General features: G+C 34.8%; 2 protein-coding genes across 3 annotated transcripts; both read right to left on the reverse strand.

The window, feature by feature from the left end:
• Positions 1-1,030: 1,030 nt before the first annotated feature.
• Positions 1,031-12,437, reverse strand: LOC306865649 (transcription regulator protein BACH1-like). Of its 2 annotated transcripts, none has more exons than XM_079410381.1 (5): positions 11,683-11,968; positions 9,786-10,039; positions 7,866-8,939; positions 6,254-6,460; positions 1,031-3,123 (listed from the first exon to the last, which is right to left on the reverse strand). In XM_079410381.1, the coding sequence occupies exons 2-5, from the start codon at positions 10,023-10,025 to the stop codon at positions 2,698-2,700; spliced, it is 1,947 nt and encodes a 648-aa protein (XP_079266507.1). In that variant the 5' UTR covers positions 10,026-10,039; positions 11,683-11,968; the 3' UTR covers positions 1,031-2,697. The 2 variants fall into 2 exon arrangements, with proteins under 2 accessions (XP_079266507.1, XP_079266508.1); XM_079410382.1 differs by lacking the exon at positions 11,683-11,968 and adding an exon at positions 12,265-12,437 and having other exon boundaries at positions 1,872-3,123.
• map3k7cl (map3k7 C-terminal like) lies at positions 12,265-22,525 on the reverse strand. Its single transcript, XM_079410383.1, has 5 exons — positions 22,280-22,525; positions 21,739-21,820; positions 18,778-18,836; positions 15,970-16,085; positions 12,265-13,227 (listed from the first exon to the last, which is right to left on the reverse strand). The coding sequence occupies exons 2-5, from the start codon at positions 21,812-21,814 to the stop codon at positions 13,047-13,049; spliced, it is 432 nt and encodes a 143-aa protein (XP_079266509.1). The 5' UTR covers positions 21,815-21,820; positions 22,280-22,525; the 3' UTR covers positions 12,265-13,046.
• Between the last annotated feature and the right edge of the window lie 574 nt (positions 22,526-23,099).

Consider the following 23,099-nt stretch of genomic DNA (forward strand, 5'->3'; position numbering starts at 1 on the left):
AGGTCAAGAGAGGAAAGCGAGAAGGTTTGTAGTGGGTGCTGTTATCTAACTAAACTTTATATTCAGCACTGGAGAATTATTCACTTACTCTTGAACAAGGTCATTGAGAAGATCAGGATCAGGTTTATAACACCCATTTCTGTCAATGATGCAGCATGGCTGGGATTGTGGGGGTGAGTTTATTTGGAGCTGAGGTGATGTTCTGAAAAACATGGAAATTAAGCAAAAGTATCAGTGACTCATACCGAGTGAATATCATCGTATCTCTGCACTTGTGTAGTGAATAAGAGCTTTTATTCAAATCCACACAGATGGCATAATATTACTGTGCTGCCGAATGTGATGATGTTTACTGCCAGCTTAAGTTTTTTTTTTTTTTGATTAATTCTGGGATTCGGTTTAGACTGCCGTAATACTGTTTTCCCTGTCCCTAATCTGCTAACCTCATAACTCTTAATCAAAACCCCCAAGCCGTTCCTCTCTTTTTTGTCCTCAACATTGTAATCTTGAATGAATGAGGTCACAGATTAAGTGCATGTGACATGCGCAGTTTACCTTACCTGAAACAGTGAGGGACTTTGTGCTCCCTGTGGTGCGTTAAAATAAAACCATGGCACCTGGACGTAAAGGAAAGCCACATTCAGTTATCATCCACCAAATCAATTTGTCTAAGGATGCATCTGTGTTGTTCTCTGAAGACCTCTTTTTTCTCTGATGGTTTATCTTAAGCTTCATGACCACAACCTTGGCACAAAATGTCAGTTGTCTATTTGAAACAGACCCACAGCATGAAATTTGACAATTTACTCACCCTCATGCCGTTCCAAACAAGAACACAAAAGGAGATTTTTCATTTATTTTTTCCCATGCAATGACAGTATCCACTTTCATTTCATGGAAAAGAGCAGCTTGGGCGTTCTGTTAAATGCCTCCTTTATGTTCCACATCAGAAGTCATACGGGTTTGGAATATTTCATTATTTATGAAGATGAACTGTTGCTTTAAGAAAGACATCCAGTGGCAGAGTTTACCTATTTCACAAATAAATTTTATTCTATATTAGGGTATGTTTTTCTAACTACAATGTGAACATTAATACGATTTTATTGTAAAATGAATACCAGGATACTAGGCTACTGAGATACCAAAAAAAGAATCTGTTTTCTGATAGTCCTTTTTCATATGAAGATCAATTATAACCGATGGCGGTCTCTGTACAGAAACTGATGAGCGTGCCAGATTAACCCAAGGGAACAGAACACACAAACATGAACATACTGTTCTGTAGCTGACAGCCGAACAGAACATATCCATCAAAGTGATTGAAATGATGAAAAATGCCTCACAGCCTGTCATTATCCCAGTGCACATTCTTAGTTCTGAGACAACACAGATTGTGATATGAAATTATATCACAAATTTATCCTCGAGCTGTCTTTGTTTAGACTGGAGCTGTTTATACATTACAGACGCAGCTACAGGTGCTGTAATTATGATAGTTTATCAAGCACGAGGAGACTGAGCAAATGCAACATTTTGTCTGGGTGGGTGCTGCCATCTGTTGGCACAACTATATCCCAAATTAAATTTATAGGTATTATTATTATACTATATAAACGTAATATTTACTTGAAGTACACCTTAGATTTTAAGGTACTATTTCGATATTTTAAGGCACTATTTATATTTCAGTATAGTACTCATTAACATTTTTAATTAGCTAAATTTTAATATTTAGTATTCATTTTAATTTTAGCTAATCTTGTGCTTTCTGTGCTTCTGTTATTAGTTTATTTTTTATAGCTAAACTCAGACTTTTTCAGTTAGTTGCATATATATATATACACATACACACACACACACACACACACACAACAAACACAGCATTTATTTTATTAAAATAAAAGATATTTACAAAATTAACTAATTAAAAGGAAATCAAGTCTATTTCAAATGTACACATTTTTTAAGTCATTTATTAACAAGCTTTCTGAAGAGAGGATAATTCGGTCCCAAGCGAAACATTAGAGAGGAATAATCAAAGTGTTATCACATTAAATTTAAAAAGAAAAAAAGATCAGATATGTTCAAAAAGAACATATATAATGAAACCGTTTTTGCTTACAAATGGATTTCCCTGCTGCCACAACTGATGGAGGGAGAAAAAAAGTTTAGTTACATAAAATCAACATTAGTGAAACTACAATATGTGCAGTACTGAACACCTGAGAATTTGATTCCCAGACTCAATGGTCTCTTCTAATGTTTCGAGACATTTTGAGTGTCACAGTTTCAGCAAAAACAGATTACAGCATAGTTTAGTCCAATAGCCTTATGTCCCCTGAGAAGAAAAAAGGTTATTATTGAGCTGTGAGATGAGGTTTGTTGTGTTGTAAGTACAAAAATGATTCTGTGAATTGTGAATTGAGGTTGATTGATTCCATAAGAATATGAAGATGTTCAGGGACACATGTGTTAAGACTATAAATGATCGATTTAAAGGAATACTTCATTGAACACTGACCAACACAAACTTAATGCTAATGCTTAAAGACTTTGAGTAAAAAAAATAAAAATATAACGTACAACCTACGATCAGACGAGGACAGTAGTGATGTTACGTTTGTTAAATGCACCTTTAGTGAGTAATTAAAGTACTTCAGTGATTTTCTATGGTCCTTCCTTCAACCAACACATTTAATTTTGCCATTTGTCTGTTTCATGATCACTGAGTTTCATCATTGAACTACATTCCAATGGTGAGGTGTCAAGAAGACAGGTGTGTGACTGAGCTTCTGCGACCCCAAGAGGTAAAAGGTTCTGTGAGCCTGACTGTGCAACAGTATTTTCCATTGAACTAACTGGGGGTTTGGCCCCAGAGCAACAGGTGTGTGTGGAGAGGTCTGAAGCCTGGGGACTCTGAGAAAGGTCTGGAGAGGGGCACAGGAAGGCAGACAGCGGGCAGTCTGGAGAGGAATATTTGGCCAGCACCTGAAGCTGCTCGGGTCTGAGGGCGGCTTCTGTACAGACCCTCTCATACAGGCCTGAGTAACTCTGCCAGGCCTTCATCTTCATCTGATTCAGCTTTATCCTATCAGCTGTCAGCTTCTCTCGCTCGCTCCTCTGCACGGCACAAAGAAACCATATATATACACACTTTAAAAAATATTAGGCATACATTTAAGATTTGTTGATTATATTATTTTCTTTTTTGACTTAAATTGCATATAATATTTTACTGGATTACACAGTTTTAACAAACTGTTAAACTTAATGTGATGCATATATGTCAATCATACATAAATTATTTTTTTTTTCAAAATGCTTTTATTTGAAAGAGCATAAACCTGTTCACTGTGAAAAACGTTAGTTAAAAAGGTATGAGAATGGAAATATAGAAAAAAAATATCTGTAGAACGAGCGATTCAGTACAAATGTATAAGACTGGATTTATTGATGATGACGAATATATAAACCTGATTATAGTGTATTTAAAACACGTAAACTTTATTAGCACTATTACAGAAATCTTACCTGTTTTATTTATGTATGACTGTCAAATATCCATCACATTAAGTTTATTAGTCTGTTTATGTTCAAACTGAGTAATTCAAATGTATGGATGAATCTCACAAAAGCCTGTCCAGAGGCCCATTTCAGAAAGGAGGTTAAGAGAAAACGGAGTATGTTAACCCTGAAATCTGGGTTTTCCGTTTCAAAATGGGAGGTTTGTCAAACCCGAGAAAGCAGGATAAGTCAAGCCCGTTTCAGAAAGAGATGTAACTTATACTCAGAGTCAGTTACCGTGATACTCTGTGAACCTAACCTGGTCGGAAGCAGGTTTTCTTCAGTAAACCCAGAGTTTCTTTCCATCTCCTCCCCCTTTTTAAAGTGTAAGCGATGTTTTAATACCTCATTCATTCATGCCACAAAATTGCTTTTCTTACTGAGTATTTAGTATCTTATTTCAAGTACAAATATTAAAAGAATTCTTAAGATGCATTTTCTATAGATGAAAAATGATCTAGATATTTAGTCTTGTAAAAATATTAAATTGTTCTCCATATGGTAAGAAAAATAATCTTCACGGAAACAAGAATAGGCTATTTTTAATAGGTCTTACTCTTACCCCACTGCCAGATAATTAGCAAAATAAAAAATTCACTTAAATTAGTTTTTTTTCCCCTTCATGGAAACAAGACTAAATAGCTTATATTACTTATTTTATTATTATTTTTTTACACCGTATTCATGCGCATATTGATTTGAGCGGTACCATTTTAAATGGTAGTTTTCAAAGAGGAGTATCACAGGTCAGGACTGTAGGTTATGTAGAAGATTTTTATTAGTCAAAATATGAATTAATCAAGTATAATTAATGTGAATTTAACCACTTGTGTATTAAGTTATATTTCCAATATAAGCATATGCCTGTGTGTTAAGGGCTCGCATGGATGGAATGTTCTGACCCTTATGATGGAAAACATATGTGGAAATACAAAGGAGGCTTCTTTCCTTAAACACGTCTAGGAGCCCCTTCTCTCTAGGGAAAGAATATATGTATAAGGAATATTGCCTAAAAAGGAAAAATGCACATGTATGAAATGTTCTGAATACGCCTAGAAGAAAGACTATATAAAGAGAAACTCAGAGAACGTTTAGGAGAACTTTTCTGCAGAAGACTTCTCGGCTTTATTTTCTTGTTATAATAAAGTCTATTTTCTGGCATCAAAACCCCAAAAGGCTCTGAGAGTGATTCTTCAGGGAGAAGGGAAACCACCACAGTTAATGGTGTAGAAATCGGTTTAAATGAGGCTAATCTGATAAATGACGTTCACTTGATAACATCTTTCTGTGACGTCTGGAAGTAACCCAATAATCCGAATTTCCTTCAGGATTTCCAGTGTGGTTGGATGCATTGATGACAAGCATATCCCCACCATCGCACCTTCTGAAAATGAAACTAATTACTGTATGAAACAGAAGGATACCAGAGGGAGGGGTAGTACGAGCCGTAACCACCACAGCTGTTAAATAAACTAATTATTCACAATGTTTTGGTCATCTTTATTTCCTAATACAAAAGCAAAGTTATTCCTTTTACTTTTGGATTTTAGAAATTTTCCAATACTTGACCATCTCCTCTTCATCTGTCAGTGGTGCTGGTGCAGGTTCTCAGTCAGTAGTTCATTTTATTACTCTAATTAAGAAATGTAACTGGTTGGATTAGAGAATATTTAATTATGTGTGGAAAAAGCTGCAGCGCATTGAAATAGACATTGAATGATATTTAATGTCAAATGTTTGTAAAGTCATTTAGCCCACACCCATGAACCTTTCATGTTTAAAGCTTTACCTTGATACTTTTTTTTTGTGGCCATGGGATACCATTAAAATTAATATTAGTTCAATAATTTACACAATTTAGTTTTCACTTCTGATATTATAACAGTTATTAAGTTATTGACAGTTATTAAGAATTAAAGTTACGCATTGACGGAAGTATGTGTGCTGACGTCTTTTTGGCGGGAGCTGTTGCCATGGTGAATCGTAATTTCGGTGCTCCACTGATTCATGACTTTTCATAGTCGTGGTGCACACGCTAAACTCAGAGTCAACCTATTCAGAGTTCAGTAAACTAACACAATTCAGCCATTCTGAAACAGAAAAGTTTCCCATCTCAGGGTAAGTCAACTCAGAGTTCAAGTTTAAACTCAGAGTTGGTTGAACCTCCATATTGAAACGGGCCCCAGGTCATATTTCACCCAAAAATAACAAATCAAATTTTTCGATTCGAAAAGAAAAGGTGTTTGAAATGTCAGGACCATTAAGATATTATACAATTCTTTACCATAATAAAAATGTGGATAAATAAAAAAATTATATATTGTAAATATATATTTAAAAAAAAAGAAATTAAATCATTAATTTAAAAGACAAACTATTAAAAAATAAATAAATTAAAAATAATTTAATATACCTAATCAAAACTTTCATTGACATTACAAAATAACTCATAAAATTCTATTTAAAAAACAAAAAAAACAAAATGATCCCTAAAATAGTTTAGTGCATTTTCTTGAAGAAAAATGAAATGTGATCCAGTCACGTTTTTGTGAAATTCATTGAAATAGCAGCTGTAGATCAAAACTTTAATCCTGAATGAGGTATTTGAAGTGCTGGAAGAGTGCACAGCTATAAACGTTGAGCCTTTAGGGATCCCTCAGACTATAAGGATCTTTTGAATACTCACCAGTTTCTCGATTTCACACTCCAGGTTGTATATGCAGTCAAGTTTCCGCTTGCGGCAGCGCCGGGCTGCAATCCGGTTTTTGCTCCGTCTGCGGATGTCATGCACAACGTCGAGCTGCTCCCGTGTCAAGCACTGCTGCTTCAGCATCTGCTGGAAGTCATTCCTGCTCAGAGACACGATCTGACCCACAGAGAGCGGCAACGCCATCTGGAGGGAAACAATCAACGTGTCATGGAAGTCACGGAAGCAGATATGTTTATATTTGAAACACTATAATGTCAACTTTGCTCAACATTCAGTGAGAAAAAGATTTACAGGTTAATGCTTCTTTTAAGGTCTTCACTCAGGACTCCTGTGGACTTTTGACCTCTCAAGGAGTCTGACAAGTCATTATCAGGTGTGCAAAGTAATTATGATTCCAAACTGCTCAAAAGGCACTGAACAGTGCAAAGTACAACCAACATTAACAAATCTAAAAAAATGCTTACCAGAAGTGCCAGGTTTTTGCTTATTCCAACTGTATGAAATTGTAGATAAGATGTGGGTCTCAAATTGTCAGATTGACCAATATTTCTTTATTAATATGATTTAATAGCAGGTCTGCTGTTAAATTGCACCATTTGGTGGGTCTCTAAAGAAAATCACCCTTCAATGCTATTAACAGACAAAGTAACTAATTTAATGTATCACTGGATAATTACTCAACTTTTCTGCTCAACTCTTTCCTGAAATATTTACAAACTTCTTAAGAAAAAAATGTGTTGCTTAACAATTAGAAAACAACAATTTTAATAAATTCACAACCATTTAGATTCCAATACAACTTTGGATAATAATAATAATAATCATTTTATATTAATATAATTATATACATTAATATAATTAAATAAAATATGATGAAATAATACAATACTAATATATTATTAAGAATATTATTATTAAATTGCTGTTAATAATGATAATCGTAAAAAATATGAATAATAATCATAATATATTTGTATAAAATATTAATAATCAGTAAATTATAAACAAGTTAAAATATATTTGTGACCATTTAGATGACAAAACAACTTTAGTTATTAAGTTATTATAATTGTTGTTATTATTATTATGAATAATAATACTTATATAAAATAATTTGATATAATGAATTATAATATAACATGACACTTCTACTATATAATAATTAATATTATTAATGAAATGCTACTATAATAACAGTAAAATAATATTATATTTGTAAAAATTATTCATAATCTGTAAATTTAACAAATTCAAATAAATGTGCGACCAGTGTAATATTAGGTAAAACACTAAATAATTTTAGATATTATTATTATTAATAATATATTCATAATATTATTGTGTTGTTTGTATAAAATATTTATTATCTTGATCATATTAGTAATAATAAAGCAATTTTTATCTCTACTTAGGTTGAGTCTATAAAGTTAGTCTATGATTGACTGACTGACTGACTGACTGACCTTAAGGGACGTTCCTTTCCTCAACAAACTGCACAATTTCATGCATCATTCAAACACAGAAGCTTAGGGATAAGGGTTTGTTGCACACCAATGAAGCACCACTAATAAATACAATCAGCCCTCACCTCACACACTCGTTCACTGCTGTAAGACTCACTGTCCCCCTCTGTGTCAAAGCTATCAGAGTCCTCCCCTGATTGGTTGGAGGGCATGTATGGACTGCCCTGTGACGTGGGTCCCCCCTCTCCATCGTGCAGATGAGCGCCCACCGCACCAAAGTTCTGCAGGAACGGACACTCCACTGCTCTGGGATCTGGGTGGCAGCTTTTCAGACAGTTGAGATTCAAGGGTTTCGGCACCAAGCCCAGGCCAGAGCAAGACACCTGACAAGAATCCGGCCAGAACGTGAGCTGTTTGGCCACCTCCATTTCCTCCGTGCTCCTCTGTTCATTGCATCGGTCAGCTTTGAGCTCCACGTATGGCCTCACAACATCCTCCGGTCCTGAGCGAGGAGACGTTCCCCATTTTTCAGAGTCACAAATGGATTGTGCAGACTCTATACAGATTGGAAATGATGGCTGGCCTGTGCAAGGACCAGGATTCAGGGGACAACATTCAGGCAGAATAGAATCTTCATCGCCAATGAGAGGTGTCATATCACATGATAAGATCTCCTTGCCATCTTCATTGCTTAAAGGACAGTCTTCTGTCTTCTCAAGGTACATGGGTTTCGAGTCGCAAACATCCAGACAGGATCGCTCCTTCCCACAAGCTATTTGAAACTTCCTGTACTTTGGGCACAGAAGGGAGTAATCTGTGTCTTTCTGGCTGTGACAGCTTTTTCCAACGTCCTCAATGGCCACCGAAGGAAGACAAGATGGCTCTTTGACTTCAAGCTGAAGCTGCGAGGGCTGAAGTAATGATTTGTCTTCATCAATAACATCATCCCCATCAATCGAGCTCAATTCAGCCCCACGTGATTTCCAGCATTTGGTTTTGCAGCATTTCCTCTGGACTTTTGATGCACTTCTGCTGCTGTCAAAGAACTTGGGGAGAAGGAAGTCAAAACAGGCTTTGTCCAAGTTCTTGAAACCAAGAACAGAGGCACAGTTACGGATTTCCAGCACATTCTCTTTGGTAAAGATGAGTTTTGAAGTGTAGGCAAAGTCCAGCAAGGGTTCAAATCCCTCTGAGGTAACCTTCAAAATAAAATAAAAAAACAATGTGTTTTAAATCAAGTGCATAAAAATGCATCATCTTTCACACTGAATTAAAGGGATAGTTTCTCCAAAAATGAAAATTGAACATTTTTTAAGTTATTTTTCTTTGCGCACAAAAAGTATTCTCGTAGCTTTGTTAAATTACGGTTGAACCACTGATATCACATGCACTATTTTAACAATGTCCTTACTACCTTTCTGTGCTTTGAACATGGTAATACCCTTGCTGTCTATGGAGGGTCAGAAAGCTCTCGAATTTCATCAAAAATATCTTTGTTTTTTCAACTGCTTACACACATTTTCAAAACTTTGCCTCTTTTTTTTTTACTTTGTACACAAATCCAAGAATTCATCACACAAAATGCCTTGCAAAATGAAGCACTGCATTCAAAATATCACAAACACATCTCAAAAGCAAACATTTGCAAACACCTTTGCCATAATAATAATAATTCCTGTTAGATTTTTTGTGTTACATAGGGAATTGTTATGTTGCGTTTTGCCAAAAAGTGTTTTATGAAATTGAAAACTGAGTCAAAGACTGAAAATTAGCATGTTTTTACAGATTTGGTGTGTGGTTCTGGTGTTTGAGTGTCAGTTTTCAGAAATTGTGTCAAAAGTAAAGATTTTTGAGTGTAAGCAGTTGAAAAAAAACTAATTTGTGTTCCGAAGATGAACAAAGGTCTTAAGGGTTTGGAACAACATGAGGGTGAGTAATTAATGACAGAATTTTCATTTTTAGGGTGAACTATCCTTTTAAATATATCTGTCACAATATTGGGCCAAAGATATCCCATGAACTGCCTCCTTTAACTATGTTGTTACCTCATCAGGAAGGTTGATGATAATTCCTTCAGGTGTATGACTGGAAAAACGAGCGCTGAAATAATCACTGCAGGACGCCAGAACTGCCCGGTGGGCCCGATAACTCTGGGTCTCTGCCACAACAGTCACATCACACAGAAGATCTTTCTTCCTCTGCTCATTCAGACATTGCAGAACGTGGGAACTGTGCACAGACGACTGGAAGGTGAACTTAAACGACTTGGAGTTTTTCACCGACATGCTGCTGCGTTAATCTGTATGGTAAAAAGATAAAGAATATACGCTCAATTCAAAGAAACTGTCATGTGTACAAATCATAACTGAAAATGTTAGTTATGAAATTCATTTATTCGACATAAAGCAAGCATCACGGTTTCTAAACAGTCTGACCATTGAATTTCCAAGACTTTTCCTGTTTCTGGATAGAGATGTTTCAAAATCATATTACGGATGTTGCATGCAGCAATTTTAAAGAGCAATTTCTAAACAATGAAATATTTTAGAGCTCAGTTTAACTTGTAAAATATATATTCACTCTAAAGATTTCCATGTGAACACAATATTCAAATCCCCTATGGTTTTTACAAATTTCAACAATGCTCACCAACTTTCTCAGCAGTTGCATTTTGTCATTCATTTTTCTCATAAAGTTTTTGTTAGAGTTATATTATTATTTATTTTGTAGAACCATGGCAATGTAGTTTCCCACCCCGAATTCCACTGTTTAACATGATTTAAAAAATAAATAAATAAAGTTGAAAAAACGCAGTTAACAATATAGCACTGATTAACAAACTCTTTAAGGATCTGTAAGTAATTGTTAATTGAGAAAATGATTTTACTTCCAGAATCTGCCTGTTAGCAGGGAATAGGAAATGGAGACCCGGAATGGAACCAGAGGGGAGTGACAGGGGAAATTTATGCCACTCCACTCACGACTGTGTTCCAGTTTTGTGCTTTGGTTAGCCAGTTTTGCATTGTTTTGGAATTATTTACTCATTAACTGGCCAATTTGTGTCTCAATCGTAAATTGCGCAGTATTAAACTCTTTTTAAGTGAACTTGTACGAATACTATCACATTTGCAATTGCCTGGCTTGCTGTTTAACAGCGCCGTTGCTCGCATGATACTTCTTTAAAACTCTCGTTCTGCGGGAAGTAAGGGTAAAAACAAAAGCTCCTCGGGAAAAATGATTTTTGAAACACTCACTACGTACGTGTGCTTACGGGAGCTCCTTATCTCAACCGTAAACTGAGAATTTGACCTAGTCGAGTCAGGAGTGTGTGTGGCGCAAGAGTGTGTCTCACTGCTGACTCATTGGGTTTTGCTGATAAAGGATGAACAAGCATTTTCCCTGTCTGTCCCTTTCCATGAAACTCCTCCACTTTACGAGGAACTTAGGGAACGGTTGTCTCATACAGTTCAGTTGGAGCATTTTATGTTGTTAAACGGAAACATTTGGACTCATTTCCCTAATCCTGTGTCGAGTAAAAACAACAGACGCGCCTTGGATGTAATAAAACCTCAACATTACGCTTGTGTCACAAAACCTAGTGAGCCGCCTACCTAGACAGCATCCCAGGCGCTTTTTAAACGTTCGAATAGAACCTTCGGAACGCGGATACCACGCTCCAAATTCTGTCTAGGTGGAAAGCCCATTATGTTTTGAGACACAGCCTACGTCCGACTGCGAAAAAAAAGACATCTGTACAGAAGAATACAGTCGTGATCACTGGAAAAACTCTCAGCCGTATGGCGTGAAATAGAACTATATCTAAACTAAACCAGATAATACGTTTTTAACTATAAAGTTCACCGATCTTCATTCTCAATGCCTTTATGTCTCTCTTGACTGACAAAACCACAAGAGTTCATATATATATATATATATACTCACCTGTCATATCACTGGAGAGTGAGAGGAAAAGATGGGTTTGATACTACATACTAACTCGGCTTGTTTAAAGCGCTCACTTGTAACTATATGAAAATAAGGAGGCGCTTGTGTTTCACTCTGGTGTCATGTGACTTCTGCCAAAAAATGTTTTGTCCCGCCTTCTCAAATATAGCCCTCTTTTCATTGGCTCTCTGTCATGTCAATCATTTTTGTCACTACTTCCCTACTTTTCGCCGCCAGAGTCTGCGAGACCTCCGTGGTTTTCACCCACAGTCCACTGTACAGCCTGACAGACACATTTAACCTCTTCAGTCCCGATTTGGAAAATTTACAAACAAAAACGAAATGGAATATTCACTATATTAAATATTTGGACCAATGTAGCCAGACACAAGCACACTTTGTGTTTTCTTAACTTAAAAAATATAGTATAATGCTTAAAATCATTCATTTAATACCGTAATAGTCTTTTTTATTTAGTCTTTACATAAGCTGAGTTATATAATGCTAATAGAAAAAAACGATTTTATGGTACAATTGACATTATGGTTAGTAAACACCATAGTGTAAAATGCTACTCACCAAGTCTAAATGTCAGAATAACCATATGCCATTACATTTTTAACATTCACAATCAGTTCTGATAAAGAAAATGAAACCTTCACTAACTAAACAAAGCTGTAGACTAAATAAACCTAAATCTGGAGGAAGCAAACCTTTCATGCTGCTAAACTGGTTTGTGGACATACGCCTCTGGTATTTCAGCTGTGTGGGATGGGGTAGTCAGCCATTGATATTTTTGAAGGGTTTCACAATCCTAAAATGAGCAGATCACATTTCGAAACCCAAGTTCCCTATTGCTGAGTGACTAAACAATGGTGTAGTCATACATTTATCGTCACCTAACCTGAACTCAAATAGCTAAACAGAAATGTATTTCCTTAATTCCTTTTTTATGCAATTGGCAGACAGTAAACAGTACAAACTTTTACTGAGAGCAACTTTCACAACAGAGTGTTTCATTTGTACAGTATAGGTGAGTGAAGCACATTTATCAACAAACACACCCTTAAAACACACAAAGAAGAAAAATAGTATATATTCCGAATGCGATGTCAAACATATATGAGTGAGGCGACCGCTCAGCTCAAGTTTGGGCCACACGACCATCCGCTCTGAAATAGACCCATATTAGCTTACAATATATGAAATATAGACTCATTAAGCCTCTCAGTCTAAGCACACTGATTCAAGATCAGTTTTCCGCTTCAGTACATTACACAAGCACTGAAGGAACACTGAGATGTTTAATAAGCAGTAGTGAAGACCCAGAGCTAAAAGCTCTTTCGCACTGGTGTCAAAGGTCACGAGGAGCCCTGCCTCTTTTGACTGATCACTCGGAGTGTCTCTAGCTGCTGTGCGCGTTGGCTATGGACTGTTATCAGATTTTGGTTCTCTTCCGTAAGTATCCTGTATTCCTCCTCAAGTCGTGCAAACCCCATAGACACCTTTTCGTCCTCTAGCAGCTCTGCCATGAGCTCTCTCCTGAGCGTGACAAACACAAACAGAGAAACAACATGTTATAATCATTCATTACATCACATATTTTAATGACTGTATTTAATGTAATGATGATATGAAAGGTGTGTGCCAAAATAACATATGTGGGAGAGGTGACTACAGTTGGCGGTTCTGTACCCGAAACTATTTAATAGGAAGTGAAACTGTCTATGCCATAGCTTAGGGTACCTAGGTTGAGACAATGAATCTCAATTGGAAAAAACAAACAAACAATATTATAGACAGTAGATGTCTAGATTCAGAAACTTGTCTGTGGTTTGTAATGTTTCACTAGCTCACAAAGGCACTGAGCCAGTGGGTGATCTACATGGGGCCCAGAGCTGGGTAGTAACTGATTACATGTAATCTGGATTACGTAATCAGATTCCAAAAATTAAGTACTTGAAATCAGAGTAAATTACATTTTAAAATACTCGTAATCAGACTACAGTTACTTTTTTATGGATTAGATGATTACATATTATTCACACAATAGCAATAAATTATTCATAAATCATTGATTCCCCCTAATTTCTCTTTTTCATCTTTTAAATTTTCCTTTCTAAAATAGTCTACCAAATATATACTTATTATATATGTATATATAGTCCAGTTTTGTGGACATTCACACAAAGATCAGTCATTATTCAGGTGGCGACAGCATTTGACCACTGGATTTACAAAAATCATTTCAGGTTTATGAAGGGTTTCAACATTGCATCAGCTACTGATGAACACATTCAGTTTTATTTGAATTATTACTCTGTAGGTTTTTTTAACCATGTATTATTAATTATAACTAATTAAAATGCACATATTCACGTTATTTCTTAGATACAAGTAATGCAGGCATTCCAAAACCTTATTCACCAAATATATTTGCTTGAAGTACCCCTGAGATTTAAAAATAAATATTTCAATAATTAAGTATCACATTTGCATGTTCACGGTTTCTTTGATGTTGATTAATGATCACATGGCATGCAGGTAAATACAAATATTTCATCTTTTTTAGTAAGTGTTTTATTTAAAACAAAGACTATAGAAACACAAAGACTGTTCACTCCTATACTTATGAATGGGAGAAACTGCAACACGCAATATGGAGGAATAGTCCCACCTTCGAAATGAAAGAGTCAAATTTCCCAAAGAAACCTGACTAGACCTGCCAATCCACATGTACTCTAAACAGGTTATGATTCAGCATGCACATTGCCTGGTCTAGCCTGAAAAATATGCTTTTTAAACGCTATTTGAGTATAAGAAACAACATTCATGGGGCAATTAATATGAGATTTTTGTTGCTGATTTGACATAATGTGAGTTCAGCGAGCAGTGTTTGAGATTTCAGGATTCCCCGCTTCATTAAGATTGTCTTGTATGAGCTGACTGGAGGCGTTGCAAATATGGCCGCCAAGTGAAGAGACTTTCCTCGAAAGGGAGTTCAAATAAAATAAAAAAAAATAAAATAAAAAAAGGGAGTTTGTTTTAAAATGATTTATTTTAATAAAATTTTGTATGATTTAATTCATTGTCAGCTTTTCATTAAACTCACAACCCCCCTGCAGTTCCTTTACAAACCCTAGTTTGGGAAACTGTAATATAATGTTTAATGCACTTGAAATTACAATGAATGGAACAAGTTTTCTTACTCTTTGCATTTTTTACATCATTATGGTACAAGATAATGCTATTTAAATCAATGTGATAAACGAGTTAAATCAAAAGTAATCTAAAAGTAATCTCAAAGTAATCTGATTATATTACCTAAAATGTGTAATTTAACAGATTACATTACTGACTACAATCTGGAATCAGTAACGGATTACAATTTGTAAGTAATCTACCCAGCTCTGGGGCCTTTGGACCATAGTTAACTGTTTGAGCAGGGTTGTAATGTGGTGACAGCCACGTTTCTGTGTCTTGTGTTTAATTTGAAGGGTGAAAATGTGGAAAACAAAGGGTTAAACGTGTTTAACTGCACAAAGATGAATTAAAAACATATATACAGTATGTCACTAGGGAACATCAGAAATGCTGCTCTAGCTGAGTTTGGTGTTTTATCTAAATTCAGTGTATCTGAAAAAAAGAAATTCTTGTGTTTTCCTCTTTAGGAAAAAAAGAAAATCAGAGAGAGAGAGCACAAACACTGGAAATTTACAGTGGCATTTAGATGAAAGAAAGGTCTTGTGTTTTCCATCTCTAAATAAAACAGAACCAGACTAAATGAAGTTGTGCAGCTATAACATTAGTTATGTTTACATACATTTTCACAACTAGATTACAAGTTATTGTAGTATACTGTGTGGTTTGAAAATACAAATGTACTTTTTAAAACTCAACAAGGTGTTTCAAAAAAGAGTTGTTTGAAATCCTAAGAAGTGGAGTATACTTGTTATAGGCTTTACAGTGCACTTTAGTTTTCATTAAAGTGTGGTTTTGCAATGTAAATGTTAAAAAAATAAAAATAAAAGTCCTGCTTACCACCACAAAACAGTATGCCAGGCCTTGTCATGATTACACAGGCCTAATTTAACCAGTAGAGCAGCATGACAATGGCAACTTTGATCAATAGTCTGTGTCTTTATACAGAACATACTGTATCAGAGTATATTTATTGATTGTACAAACATAATGGGATACTAATTGGGTGATTAACAGAATTTGAAATCAATCTCAGTAATATCAGAATATGTGTTTGTGTTTTGAGTTATTTTTCCAGCTTACTTTCTGTCTTCCAGCCTGGCGATTTCATGTTTGACCTGGTTGAACTCATTGGCCATCTTGCAGTGGTTTCTGTACACTTCTATGGACTCCTTTAGAGACCGACATGGTAACACCGGCTAGTGAGGAGGATGACATTAATACATAAAATTTTTTATTGGTGAAACTGTAAGTGTTTTATTTTTTCCTAATACTTCAGCACAAACCACAATTGCTCTTTTTAATGAATTAGTTGACACATAGTCTGTCTAATATATATTGTAGCTGCAGTGACGGGAGATGAATTCAGGAACTTGTTTTTTTTTTATGATGTTATATTTGGATTGCCTGCTACATCCTGGAATATACACAGAATCGGCATTCGGCCTGACAAGAGGGTTTCAATCAATAGATTAAACACAATATGTGGAAACAGTTTGTGAGACACTTGAATTTTTTTATTCCTTTTGTGTCAGGAACTTCTTCTTTCGTAATGACTCACGCCAGAGTCCTATAGAATATCATCCACGCGACAAAACACTTCAACTTCTCCCAGTTTTTCCCCTAATGTGTGGGTGTGCATGTTAAGTCCAGCCTAGGATTTCTGATGTCGGACAATTTCAGCATTTCAGAGAGAGACACTTTTATGGGGAATCTTCCTTTAAATGCTAGCAGCACAAATTTAAATCAAAACTAAATAATTATATAAACAGCTTTATAGATTGCTAAAAGATAAAGATTACAGATTTTTTGAATCTACACAATAGTCAGCACATTTCACGATGAGAAGAGCTCTTACAGTTTGCTCCCTTTAGTTTTTTCGCTAAAAAAAAGTCTGAGAGAGTATTTGATATGAGTGACAAAGCCTTTTTTGTATCAGTAATGTACTAGTTATGAGGAAATTGTATCAGAAAAAGTTCTGATCTAGTCAGCATGAAACAGCATTCGCTATCCATTTTACTTGCGTAATGTAACGTATCTTTGAGTGAAACAACATATTTAAAGGGGGGAAAAAGTTGGCCAGGACATTTTGTGCATCAGGAATTGACTGGATTGTGAAAAGTTAACGGACGTCACCCGAAAAAGAAAAGCAAGTTATTACATTTTGATGAATGATTATGAGGAAGTATTTATTTTTCACAATGTTCACAACAGACCAGAAAAGATATATTAGATACTTAGTGTCATTTATGGGCTAAATGTTTTTATTTAATGTTTTTTATGTAATAAAGATCTTTATTTAATAGTAATCAAACAACAACAACAATAATAAAAAAATTATTAATAAAACTGATGGGCTTCTAGTGACAAAGATTAAATGTTCTTATTATTTTTATGTAATAAAGATTTTGTAATAAAGATTTGTATTTAATAATAATAATAATAGTAACAACAGCAATAATAATAATTAAAATTATGGGCTTCTTGTGAAAAAGGTTATTAATTAAAGATTTAATTCATAATGATCTGTTTTTATTTGATAAATGTATTTATATTTATATTATGTATTGATAATAATAATAATAATGCATGCATGGGCTTCTAATGGTAAAAATGTTAATGTAATTATTATAATTATTATTTTGTATTTAATAAATGTATTTTAATAATAATAATAATAATAAATTATGGACTTATAGTGACAAAAATTTAATGTTTTTATTTAATAAATGTATTTATATTATGTATCTATAATAATAATACATGTATGGCTTCTAATGGCAAAAATTAAATGTAGTTATTATTTTGTTATTTTTATTAATAATTGTATTTTTAATAATAATAATAATAATGTATTATTTAATATACATTTATTTTCCTTTCAAATTATCATTTGTCATTTTGATATTATTATTATTCAATTTTGATTTCCAGTTAAGTCTAATGATAACTTAAAAGTAAATAAAACTAATGCCATCTTGTGGTCTTACAGAAGCATTACTGAAACATTTCCTCGATGAGAAAGTTGGATGCTCTATACAGTGGTGTGAAAAAGTGTTGGCCCTCTTCCTGATTTTTTTTTTTTTTTTTGCATGTTTGTCACACTTTAATGTTTCAGATCATCAAACAAAGTTAAATATTAATCAAAGATAACACAAGTAAACACAACATGCAGTTTTTGAATGAAGTTTTTTATTATGAAGGGAAAACTAAATCCAAACCCACATGGCCCTGTGTGAAAAAGTGCTTGCCCCCTAAACCTAATAACTGGTTGGGCCACCCTTAGCAGCAACAACTGCAATCAAGCGTTTGCGATAACTTGCATTGAGTCTGTTACAGCGCTGTGGAGGAATTTTGGCCCACTCATCTTGGCAGAATTGTTGTAATTCAGCCACATTGGAGGATTTTCGAGCATGAACCACTTTTTAAGGTCATGCCACAGCATCTCAATACAACCCTTTTTCACACAGGGCCATGAGGGTTTGGATTGTGTTTGTAATGTTGATAATGTTGTCTGGGTTAATGTGAGACTATTCCTGTCTGGTTTTGCTTCTTTCCCCGTAAATCTTACATGCAGGATCATTTCACTTCACCCTTGTTTAAAAACCCTCTCACTCCTGCTGATTCTGCTGTTTAGCGATAACATTAGCAATTATATATTAGCACGGTGGATTTAGCCATTCTACATTTTTTATCTGCACACCCATCACACTATGACCCCAAACTGTGATTATCACACACACAACAATCTTTAGTTGTGAGATATCATGTATAATATCTACTACTATCAGAGGCTTATTACAGCTGTATTCTCCAGCAGACTCTGTAATTGTATTGTAAGCATGCAGTACTATGCCATCATGTTTTAAACAGATTATTAATAAACTTTACCTGCAGCCGTTGCTCAAGGTCAGGGAATGATGGAAGGGGATCCTCTGAATCTTTCAACTCTGAGAGGAAAAGAAAGCCAGAGGAACATGTCTGGTATGAGAATGCTAATGTTTAAGATCTTTACTCCAAGGCAGGGGTCACCAAGTTCAGTCCTGGAGGGCCGGTGTCCTGCAGAGTTTAGCTCCAACCCTAATCAAACACACCTGAAGCAGCTAATCAAGCTCTTACTAGGCACACTAAAAACTTCCAGGCAAGTTGGAGCTAAACACTGCAGGACACCGGCCCTCCAGGATCAAGTTTGATGACCCCTGTTCCAAGGCCTTTGTGGTGACATCTACATCCATCTAATCAGCTAAATCATACCACAGTGCACACGACATCACAGCATGTCCAGTTAGCTTTTTACACTGATCCAGGTCCAGTTTCCCTAGTCTAAACATACATGTGGTCATTCGCCTAGAAACTGCTTCCAGATCAGTGCCCAAAGCCAAACTCGAGCACCAGCTGTTCGGCCATGGACTCTAAATCCTGAACGGACAGATTGAAAGTAACTATCTCCCAGGTTCCTCGCAATGACTTGTCTTTAACGAGCGCTCTGACAGACAGCTTATCTGCTCTGATTTCCACCATGCCAGCTATGTCCAAGTGGGGCTCACTCACTCTGATGCATTCTCACGCTGAGAATCCTCTGATGCAACCAGCTAAAAACAGGCCTCTTTACAGTCGTGTATCAGCCAGACGGCCAATTAAAAGATAAATATACATTCAAATTTGCAAGGGTATTATCTGAAACATGATCTGCATGTGATTCCTGCAGCATGTGGCCAGGTGGGGAGGAGCATGACACTTTCATGTAATTTTGGCTAACTGACTGCATATATATTATTTTGAATTTAGTTTTTTTCCCACTTCATCAATCTTTCATTGTTTTATATAATATAATATAATATAATATAAGAAAAATATAGAAGTTTTTGTACATTTATTATTTAAAAGTGTTTAAAATATATATAGAACATCTAATTTCATACAATACAAATTGTATGTATAAGAATAAGAATAATAACAACATTTTAAATATTGAGATTATTTATTAGTTTGTTATTAATTCATTATTATTTATTTTAGCATTTAATTTAGTTTAGTTTACTTTTGGAGTGAAATAAACCTTTCCCTGTTTATTTCAGTTAAATTTATTTGTAAACTAAATGCACACAATGATTCATTTATATATATATATATATATATATATATATATGTGTGTGTGTGTGTGTGTGTGTGTGTGTGTGTGTGTGTGTGTCTGTGTGTGTGTGTGTGTGCACAAATTTGTATAATGACATGGGTATGACAGAGGTATTACAATATGAAGGTGGTTTATGAGGACACTGCCTATGTCCCCGTAATTCAAAAGGCTTAAAAAACATACTAATGGTGTTTTTTTTAAAATCTAAAAATGCACAAAGTCTCCTGTGAGGGCTAAGTTTAGGTGTAGGGTTGGTGTAGGGCAATAGCACACACAGTTTATTCAGTATAAAAACCATTACGCCTATGGAGAGTCCCCATAAACCACAAAAACCAACGTGTGTGTGTGTGTGTATTTTTGTTTTTGTGTGTATATAATTGTAGAATTTTATATTAGAATTACTTTATGGATAATAATAGTACTATTTATTCAATTCAATTCAAGTTTATTTGTATAGCGCTTTTCACTATGCAAATTGTTGCAAAGCAGCTTTACAGAAAATTAAAGTAATAGCTTACATTAGTAAGCATTAGTAATAGCTTATCAGTGGTGACCTCAAATGATCTCAAGCTGATGTCCACATGGCAGAAATGTACGGTAAAAATCAAGCAGTTAGTTAATGTCATGTAATCAAACATATGGTGAACACTATTAACAGCAATGATTATATGTTGCGATCAAACTTATAGCAAAACTTGGTAGTTTTGTATGTTGTCTGACGGTTAGCATCGTCTGAGGTCCTCTGAGGGGTTGGCATCATCTCTTTTCAGGTGTTCGGTAATCTCAGGTCTTTGTAAGGACTGGATCCAGACTGTATATATGTATTTTTGTGTGTAGGATTACATTTTTTTGTATATATAATTTTGGAATTTTAATTTTATATTAGAATTATTTTATGTATAATAATAGTGTGTGTGTAGTTTTTTTGTATATATAATTGTATAATAATAATTTTATAATATATATATATATATATATATATATATATATATAATATCATAGTTTTGGAGTTATGAAAGTGTATTTTAGTTTAGCTTTTGTTCTCCAAAGTTGTTATTTTTAATTAGTTTATTTCAGTTAAACTAAATTATTTTATCATTTTACAGTTTTCATAAATGAGTGGCTGTTAATTATACACACACACACACAAAGTAAAGAAGGGAGGGTTATGGAAAAGAAGGCTAAAATATAGCATGTTTATGTGTAGGACTCTATTTGTGTACCACTTTTGGGAAAGAAAAAAAGGATGCAGGGCGAAGAAGTGGCGAAGCGTGAAGTATTAAATGCTTTTAAATTTAGGCCAGTGTTCTAAAAGCAAATGAGTGAATCATGCAGCAGTGAGGTATTAAACAGAAACCTGATGCTGCACTGCCCAGGCAGCAGCTGCCATCAAAGCATTTGCCCGAATAGCTGTAAAACACTTTGACAGCGCTGTTGACTTTGTGGCTAGGTAGATATTTTGTTTTTAAGATGCCAGAGATCAACTAAAATAGAGGGGGCACCTGTTTCTTTGTAAAGGATAGCAAAAGTTGAATTGATCCCACATGAGAGGCTTTGGGTGGGTTTTGCTTGTTGCCATTTTGGTAGAAGTCACACATCGTATGGGCCGTGCAGAGCGGGGGACGCAACTCTATTTTAGTCTCTCAATCACAGTGTCTTTGTCACAAGCATGTAAACATCTAAAATAATCATCTGGATATTCTTAACAGAGGCATTACCTGAGGTTTCGTCGAGGCTGAAAGCGATTTGTACTTCAGGTTTATCTGCAGAGACTCGTCTAGTTGAGGTGATCATTTATTCCTAGAAAAAGAGCATTTGTGGATTAAACGGGTGGATGTGAACCTTATTTATGCTTCAGATGTATGAGATCAGCAACCTTTCAGGGATCATGAGAAGGTTTCATCATGTGTCCAAAGTTGCATCAGGGATTAAACAATTGAGATAAATCCTCTTCCAGCCAGCAAATGAGATCATACCTCTGTATTGGCATTACAGTGTTTCTTAGTGTTGAAATGACTTATGAAATCATATTTGTGTATGTATACAGTAATACTATATGTATATTAATTATACTTTATTATTTATTTTTTTTACAGAAGATTGAAAGCCCAATGATAATGTCATGAAAAGTATGAAAAGGCTACTATAACCTGTTAAAAAGGCTCATTGACTCCTGTAACTTTACTTTGTTAAAACTAAAAGAAGATTTTTAAGTTCGAGTTGTTACATATGACTATAGGAAACAATAAAACCCCTTACCTGACAGTAGAAACGTATTTACAGAAAACTCTCTTCAAAGAGCCTCAAGAGTCGCTCAGCAAAGGACACAGAGCTGAAGACACTCCATTGAGAATCCTGTAGATCTTCTTCACTGTGTTTATACTGTAAAAAGTCACAGTAAACTAGTCGTAATCCTCGTAGTGTACACTGAGAAGCCAAAAGCAGGTTCACAAGCACAGCCAAAGTAATAACGGCTCTGTCAGAGTGGACTGTGATTCTGTGTGTGCCAGCCAGACGCCAATTAAATGGCTCAGATGGCATGACTTTACACTACAACAATGTCCATCCCTCCAATCAGCTTTGAGTCACCCACACATTCACAAGAACAATGTAAAGGTTAGATTTTTTTGTAGTAGTTTTTTTTTTTACTTTCTTTAGAAGATGGTTCAGGGTTATGATTTGTAACTTTTTCAGAGCTGTGTACATCAAATTGATTGCAAAACATGGGTCACACAGAAAAGAAATGAAAATATATTTAAAAGATATATAAAAAATGAAATGAAAATATAAAGATATTTAAAATAAAGTAGATTAAATAAAACAGATAAATAGTATAATAAATCAATAGATTAAGTAGAATAAATTAAAAAATTAATTTGCCTCAAACTAATTATAACAATTAATTAGATTATTAATACATTTAAGGTGATATGAATACTTAACAACATATATGAGGTATATCAAATTTATTTTACATTTAAATGTATTTAAATAATTTTATTTAAAATTAGAAATGGTATGATTGTGTGTGTGTGTGTTTTGAGCCATTTGAGAAATTAGTTTCAGCCAAATTAACCTA

This window comes from Barbus barbus (genome assembly GCF_936440315.1).
Source record: "Barbus barbus genome assembly, chromosome: 47".
NCBI classification, from domain to species: Eukaryota; Metazoa; Chordata; class Actinopteri; order Cypriniformes; family Cyprinidae; genus Barbus; species Barbus barbus.